General features: G+C 41.8%; 1 protein-coding gene across 1 annotated transcript; it reads right to left on the reverse strand.

The window, feature by feature from the left end:
* Positions 1 to 5,845: 5,845 nt before the first annotated feature.
* LOC308438006 (solute carrier family 35 member B1-like) lies at positions 5,846 to 6,753 on the reverse strand (the record flags this gene model as incomplete). The annotated part of the gene is given in 3 exon segments (XM_080939286.1): positions 5,846 to 6,080; positions 6,082 to 6,098; positions 6,100 to 6,753. Coding segments are annotated over 3 exon segments (774 nt in total). The 5' UTR covers positions 6,622 to 6,753.
* Between the last annotated feature and the right edge of the window lie 1,857 nt (positions 6,754 to 8,610).

Below are 8,610 nucleotides of genomic sequence, written 5' to 3' on the forward strand. Positions count from 1 at the left end.
TTGAATTCTAGTCTAGGCTTGTCACAGAACAATACCCCAATTTCTTATCATAGACTCCTTTGGGTCCATAATTAAACATTTAGAGAAAGGTTTCTTTACTTTATTATATCTGTTTGAATATTTTGCCTGCATGTTTGTATATGTACCACACACTTGAAGTTCCCAAAGAGGTCAAAAGAGGACATGGAATCCCCTGGGACTGGAGTTACAGATGGTTCTGAGTTGTTATGTGGGTGATGGGAATGGAACCCAAGTCTTCTGTAAGAGCAGCCAGTGCCCTTACAACCGGGCATCTCTCCAGCCCTTGTGCCTTTAAAGTCTGACCACCTCTCCATCCCTCCCATTGACAGTTTTTGCAGTTCTCTGAAGTTATCTCTGTGCCTCATCTCATCTTCATGTTCTACCAACTTTGTGTGATATCCCCAGCAGAAGGTTAAAAGGCACAGTGAGTGTCACTGTCACAATCCTGTCAAGAACCCCCACTTTCTCTACTGCTAGTTTTGCAAAACTTCATCTTGTGGTGGTTGCTTGTTTAGCTTAACGGGGGCAGGTGCTTTGGCAAGTTGTTTTGACACATGAGTGTATTAAAATATTATGGCATTTGGCGCCGGGTTTAGAGATATACCTTTTAAACTCATTGATAATGAGCATTTCATGTCACATCCTCAAGTAACATTATATCACCACATTTTCAAATTAACCTTTCTATTTGGAGCAGCTTCAAACGAAGCTATTATACCACATATGGTAAATTTAGGGTAAACGCCAATCTTCTTCATAAGGTAGTGAGTATTTGACTGATATTTCATCCTACATTCTGGAATAATTTGACACTACTCTTCCCAATAATGAAAGCTATTCACTCATGACAGTTTGTGTCAGACCCATCCATTCCTTCGGGGAAAAATTTTTATCAGCACACCTTTGATCAAAAGGTCTAAGGAAATAAGCATGTGGAGCACAAGACAAAGTTGTTCTTAATCTCACCACTTTGGCTTAATAAGAGCAACAGAATCTGATTTCAGTCTGCGGTTGTGGGAAAGCCCTGGGCGTTCAGTTGGGAAAGGATACAGTCTAGGACACTGGAGAGCTGTGGACACCACTCAGGCGGTGCTGTGCAGAAAGCAGCCCAGGTCAGCTGGTGATGAAGATGGGCTGGTTGGGTGGGCATACTCTTCAGCTGCTTCCCATTTTCTGCCCTGTGCATCCATCCGGTATTAATTTTTAATTATACACTTTAATGATTTTGGGAATTTTATACACGAATATTATATTTGTGTCATTTCTAGCCTTCCTTCCCTCTCTGACTTCGCCTGCATCTTCTCCCATTGCCTCTCATAATCATTACCTCCCCTTCTTTAACTATTGTTGAAATATACGTAATATACATATGGATGTATAAGTATACATATACACATACATATGGTTAAACACATACAGACACATACATACTCATATATATGTATATATGTGCATATACATATCACTTTATCTCCTGTTTCGTAAAGACTTTAATTTCATAATACTTAGAAAAGCTTTAATTTCATGTTAATTACCCTAGTTTGATCATTGGAAATTGTGAAAAATATATCAAATTATTATGTGGTGGTTCATAAATTTATAGAATAGTAATATATACTTAATTTCGTTAAGTTTTCAAACTTTTTAAATTTAGTATCTTAAGGTTATTTAAAAAGATAGCAATTAATCAATTTTTACCGATGTGAGCAGTGATTTTCATAGTGTATTGTAAGGGTAAGTTGTACTTTATTACTGCTATTTTTTTTTTCCCTAGCTAGTCAATAGTTCTAAAGTCAATGTGGTGGAGTAGGAGAGAAGGCTACGCCTGAAAACACTAATTGCTCTTCTAGAGGACCTGGGTTCAATTTCTAGCATGCACATGACAGCTCACAACTGTCTGTCACTCCAGTCCTGGGGGATCTTGTGTCTTTTTCTGGCCTCCTCCTGCATTAGTAGTGCACAGATACAAGATGCAAGTAAAACACTCACATACGAACAGAAAATAAAGCAACAGGAAGAACAAGTATCCAGTGGTCTGGAGAGACGGCTCGGTTGGTAGAGGTCAGGGTTCCATGTACAAGACAAAAAATGCAGAGACAACGGAAAAATGGACAGGGTGGACTACATAAAAGTCCTTTCTGTCAGTGATGACTGTTACGTTTAGTTGGCTTTAAGGTGCTAGGACATAATTAAATATATGTGGCTTAACCTCATGGTAATGAAGTCACTCACAGGAAATACTGTTACAGGAATGTGTTACATCAGCGGAAAGATGCTGCCGTTGAGGTAATGATTATGAGAATACTTCAGCAGATCACATTTATTTATTGATGTGTGTGTGTGTGTGTGTGTGTGTGTCATGGGACATGTTTTAATTTGCCTTACATTATTCTGATAAAGCACTAGGCCTAAAAGCAACTTGGGGAGGAGAGGATTTATTAGTCTTATACATTCTGATAACAGTCAATCAGTATAGGTGCACTATATATGAACCCATGGAAAGTGGGAACCTGTCTTTTAAATCTTACAGCTTTCATGATGCTAGCCTAGTAGAGACAGGCATTTAACATATGAGCAAGGATTCATTTCAGACAGTGATGTTCATCATAAAGTGTTGCAGACTTGTCCCAGTGTAAGAAACAAAGCAAAAACAAAACACAAAACCCCCAAACCAAAACAAACAAACAAACAAAAACCAGACCATCATGAAGAAAAGTCAGGGTAGGAACTCAAGGCAGAAACCTGGAGGCAGAGCCTGATGCTGAGGCCGTGGAGGAGGCTGATTACTGGTTTGCTCCTTGAGCTTAGGTTCAGATAATTGTCTTATATCTCCCAGGATCTCCCACTCAGGAGTGGAACTACCCACAATGTGCTGGGCCCTCCCACATCAACCGTTAACTAAGAAAGTTCCACAGAGACTTGCTCGTAGGCCACCTGATGAAGGCATTGTCTCAGTGGAGGTCTCCTTTTCCACGCTGAATCTCCCTTATGTCAAGCTGACAAGAAACTCACCAGCCCATATGACTTCTTGTTGGACACACCAATTTGTCGTTATTAAACCACAACCTTTCTTTCTAGTGTATCCCCAAGATCTCATGTTAACATTAATATATCAATATAAAACATATTCCAACTTTAAAAGATATATATTAAAATCAAGACATAATCACTCTACGCGCCCCCTTCCCCTTCCTGTCCATCCTTTCCAATATCTGCTCCTTCTAATCTTTCACATTTCCCCTGTATTCCAGTTATTATTGCTCATGCATACTACACACACACACACACACACACACACACACACACACACAAACTCACACACTCACATATGCACAAAATATGTAAACACAACAGTATCACCTGCTACTCTTACTTGGTTCTTTTCTCAGTTTTCTCACAAGAGTACTTAGAGTCGACGCTCTGAGACCTTCTTAGGAGCACTATATGCTCCTCGCACCTTGAGATATATTTCTTGAACTTATTATTATTGAACATTTATGTCTTTTGACCAACGTCTCTCCAACCCTTCACCAACTTCCCTAAGCCCCTCATGTCTCTCAATTCTGCTCTGTACTTCCTTGTGGTTAAGTTTTGTAGATTCCACACAGGGGGTTAGATTATAAAGGCTTGTGGTACTGTTCTTAGCTAATTTCACTTAAAATAATGTCCCGCCCCAGGTTCAGAGACAGAATGTTGCTCTTTTTACAGTGAAAGGGCATGTGTGTGTGTGTGTGTGTGTGTATGTGTGTGTGTAGTGTGTGTGTGTGTGTAGTGTGTGTATAGTGTGTGTAGTATGTTTGTATAGTGTGTGTGTAGTATGTGTGTATAGTGTGTATGTGTGTGTATAGTGTGTGTGTGTAGTATGTGTGTATAGTGTGTGTATAGTGTGTGTGTAGTGTGTATATGTATAGTGTATGTGTAGTGTGTGTGTGTGTATAGTGTATGTGTATAGTGTGTGTAGTGTGTGTATGTATAGTGTATGTGTAGTGTGTGTGTATAGTGTGTGTGTAGTGTGTGTGTATGTGTATGTGTGTAGTGTGTGTGTGTGTAGTGTGTGTGTAGTGTGTGTATAGTGTGTGTAGTGTGTTTGTATAGTGTGTGTGTAGTATGTGTGTATAGTGTGTATGTGTGTGTATAGTGTGTGTGTGTAGTATGTGTGTATAGTGTGTGTGTATAGTGTGTGTGTAGTGTGTATATGTATAGTGTATGTGTAGTGTGTGTGTGTATAGTGTATGTGTATAGTGTGTGTGTAGTGTGTGTATGTATAATGTATGTGTAGTGTGTGTGTGTGTATAGTGTGTGTGTAGTGTGTGTATGTGTATGTGTGTAGTGTGTGTGTGTGTGTGTTGTGGGGGTAGCAAAAAGGGCAGGAGAGAGGAGCAAGGCATATGCTGCTCTTTCTTCAGCAATTCATTCACTGATGAACATTTAAAAATGGAGAAATTCTAAATGGCAAAAGACAGCAGTTGAAAGGGAAGGACAGATGGAAGGCTGGAAAAGAGCACCTGTGGCAAGCAATTATTCATCGCCTTTCAATGAAAATGATTTACAAGTGTGTGAGGACAGGGAACTCAGCAAAAAGAGACAAGTATATAGGATGATGTGTTAATTCTGGGAAGAGTCAAAATGAAAAGAGGACGTCACTCAGTGGTTGTGAGTGATGTCATGTACACACGTACAGAAGAAGGGCAGTTACTCACTGAGGGATACCAGGCACACATTCGCTCACACACACACACACACACACACACACAGGGAAATTACTCATTGAGGAATAGCATGTGCACACACACAGAGGGGTGATTGTTCATGGGTCCTAGAGAAGTTTAAAGTTTATCAAATCCACTTTGGCACAGGTATCATTATTTATCATCGAGTGAATTGCTAACACAGTTTTGGAAAACTGTCAGTAGTATTAAATTGTACATCGTGTATCTTTGACCCAGAAATGTGACTTAAGACAAGTCACAATAAAACATGTACGAAATGCCACCAGACCTGTTGCTTTCAACTTTAAAAACCTTTAAAGATCTTACCTTTCATAAATAAAAGTACTAGTTTTTAGGGAAAAGTAAGGGTAAAACCATTATATGAAGTGTGGGTCTAGAGCCATGGCTTAGTGACTAAGAGGATTTGTTGACCTTGCAGAGGACCTGAGTTAATTCTCAGCACCACATGATGACTCATAACCACCCTTCACTCCAGTTCCATGAGAACTGACGTACTCTATGACCTCTGTGAGCACCAAACATACATGCAGGCAAACACTCATACACATAAAATGTAAAAATTGTTGATACTAAAATCTGGAAATACCCTGATTTGCAGTAGATCAAATATTGAGTATTTACAATGTCCATAATCTTGACTTACAGATATATAAACTAATATGCTCAAAGTGGTAACTGTCTAATGTAGGTGTAATATGATTTATCATTTATAAAAGGGATGTATATATTATGTAGGATTCTATGAGTGGTGTGTGTGTGTGTGTGTGTGTGTGTGTGTGTGTGTAGGCAAAATGTAATTGTCAGAGGCAGATACGATTATCCTGGAAAGGGAGATAATTACTCCCCCCCCCCAACTTTTTTTTCCCAGCTTGCCTTTCTTTATTTGTGCAGGTCTGTGCAAAACCAGAAATTAGCAACACGTCTTGTAAAACCCGAGGTGCTCTGCTTAGAATATTCCATTTTGCTTCCTTTGATTTTTTTTTTATAAAAAGATTGAAACCCAGTCCCTTATCATGACTGAGTCCATTTTCCAAGATGTCACTGTTGGAGATAATAATTTAAGTGTTTCTGGAGTGGAGAAAGCCTCTGTCTTCCTAGTGGGAGGTCTTCTTTGTTCCTTTCCCAAACTTGGCATCAAGACCCAGACCCAGGAAAACCAGGACGGTGCCCACCCACTGCATGGAGCTGATGGGATTGGCGAAGAGGATCACAGAAGCCAAGATGGTGAAGAACCTCTGTGTTGTGGTGATGACGGAGCAGGTCAGGGCACCAAAGTACACGACTGTCATGAAGATAAAGCTCTGATCCAAGGCACTGGTCAGGACAAAGCAGGATGTTATAGATGGTGGGTTGGATATCTCTCAGCGGAGCTTAAGAACTCCCAGAGCTCCCCAGTAAACAGGATCCCAGCACCGAGCAAGACCGTGGACCAAAGGTTGATGCTCAACATCATGTGATTGGAACCTGTTTGGTAATGAGGCTGCATATGGTCCTGGGAAACACCTGTCAGTCCATCCAGGGTCAGAGACAAGAGCAGAAGGAGCTCTCCAAAGCCGACTGTGTGCTCTTTTATCCCAACCACTTTTTTGAGCTTATATATGAAAAGAGCCACACCAGCCACAACTAGCAATACACACAGGTACTTGGCCAGTGGGTACTTCTTCTTCAAGAGGGTCACTCCAAGGAGCATAACTGGGATTGGCTTGCAGGATTTACCGAGGACCTGAGTTGGATAGTTGACAAACTGTAGTGCTGAGTTGCTGGAGACCATGGTGCCCACATAGGAGACAGAGCAGGCAGTATAGAGCCAGGTTCGAGTGCGATCCACCCTGGCAGTGTCAACAAACTGGATCAAGATCTTGGCAAACATAGCATTGATCACACACTGGATGAAAACCAAAGTTAAGGCAAAGGTGAATGTCTCCTGTTTGGGTCCTTCTCCATACTTTCCTCTTGTTATCTTATCCTGCAGGATCCCATAGTAGAAATAACAGACAAAGACACCCAAGAAGCAGAGCGGCAGGTGTAGCCGGTCAGGCACCAGGGATCTGCTACAGGCTATGAGACGCACGGACGCGTCGGCCTGAGATCCGTTCAGTGCAGGTAGCGGTACCGGCCGCGAAGGTGAAAGCTCCTACTCCCCCTTTTTTATTGGATATTCTCTGTATTTACATTTCAAATGTTATCTCCTTTTCCCCCACTCCCATCCCTCCTTTCCTTGCCTCCATGAAGGTGCTCCTTCTCCCATCCACCCTCTTCAATCTCAGCACCTTGGCATTCCCCTACACTGGGAAAACAAGCCTTTGCTGGACCAAAGACCTTACCTCCCACTGATGCCAGACAATGTCATCCTCTGCTACATATGCAACTGGAGCCGTGGGTCTCTCCTTGTGTGCTCATTGGTTGGTGTTTCTGTCCTTGAGAGCTGTGGAGGGTTTGGTTGGTTGATAATGTTGTTTTTCCCATAGGGTTGCAAACCCTTTCAGTCCTTTCTTCAGCTCCTTCATTGGGGTCCCTGTGCTCAGTCTGATGTTAGCTGCAAGCATCCTCATCTGTTATCAGTAAGGCTCTGGCAGAGCCTCTGAGGAGGCATCCATATCTGGCTCCTGCCAGTCAGCACTACTTGGCATCAACAACAGTTTGATGGTTGCAGATGGGATGGATCACCAGGTGAGACGGTCTCTGGACGATCTTTTTTTTTAAATCCCTGCTCTTCTATTGGTCCCTTTATTTCCTCCTGTGAGTGTTTTGCTCTCCCTTTAAGAAGGACTGAGACATCCATATTCTGGCCTTCCTTCTTGTTATGCCTTTTGTTTCCTGGGTATTCCGAGCTTTTGGGGCTAGTATCTGCTTATCAGTGAGTGCATTCCATGTGTGTAGGGAGCTGCGCTGTGCCACGCCCCAAAGATGGCGCCGCCCTCCGCCCTCCGCCTCTCCCTGTGATAGACAACTCCTTATTTGGATGCACTTGCCTGGCTCCTTAACTTCCGCATGGTTACAACCTATCTGCATTGCCCACTTGGCAGCTTATGGTTTGCCAGTCTAGAGTATTTAGCCTGCTCCCTTCCCTCCCCCAGGAGCGGAGACAGAGGCAGAAACAGAAGCAGAAGCTTGTTCAAGGATCCTGAATAAACTGCTTGAAGAAGATCTTACCCGGGTCGTGTCTTCCTCGCTGGTCCAGGTGGGGCACGACACGTGTGTTCTTCTGTGACTGGGTTACCTCACTCAGAATAATAGCTTCTGTTTCCATCCATTTGCCTAAGGATTTCATGAAGTCATTGTTTTTAACAGCTGAGTAGTACTCCATTGTGTATATGTACCACAATGTCTGATAATTACTTTTTTTATATTGTTTGAATTTTCATGAAAGGTCTTTATTACTTACTGTAATGTTCCTAAGTGCACTTTGAGTCCCCGTGTTGAAGTCCCAACTCCCATAGTCTCAGACTCTGGTCTTATTTGAAATTAGGGTCACTTTAATATTTAGTTAGGTGTGACAAGGTCATCCTGTAGTTAAGTGTCCTAATAAAGGGAAATACATCTTGGTGGCATCCCACATGAAAGAACATGGAGTGAGAAAGCTTCAGCTTTTTGCCTGCTTACCCTTGCTCTCACCAATTCTGAAGCATTATTTCCTTGTGTCAGAACCAACTTCCCTAAGATTCCAACTTAGATGGAAGACCAGATAATACATCCAACTGGATGGATTGACTAACTCCTGTATACTTGGCCTTTCCATTGGGAGACAGCCATTGTTTCATTGTGGGATTAGCTGGACCATAACCTGTAAGCCACTTATATACATATATATGAATATATACAAACATGCATATACATGAATATATAAATATGTATATGT

This window comes from Micromys minutus (assembly GCF_963924665.1).
Source record: "Micromys minutus genome assembly, chromosome: 27".
In the NCBI taxonomy this organism is placed as follows: domain Eukaryota; kingdom Metazoa; phylum Chordata; class Mammalia; order Rodentia; family Muridae; genus Micromys; species Micromys minutus.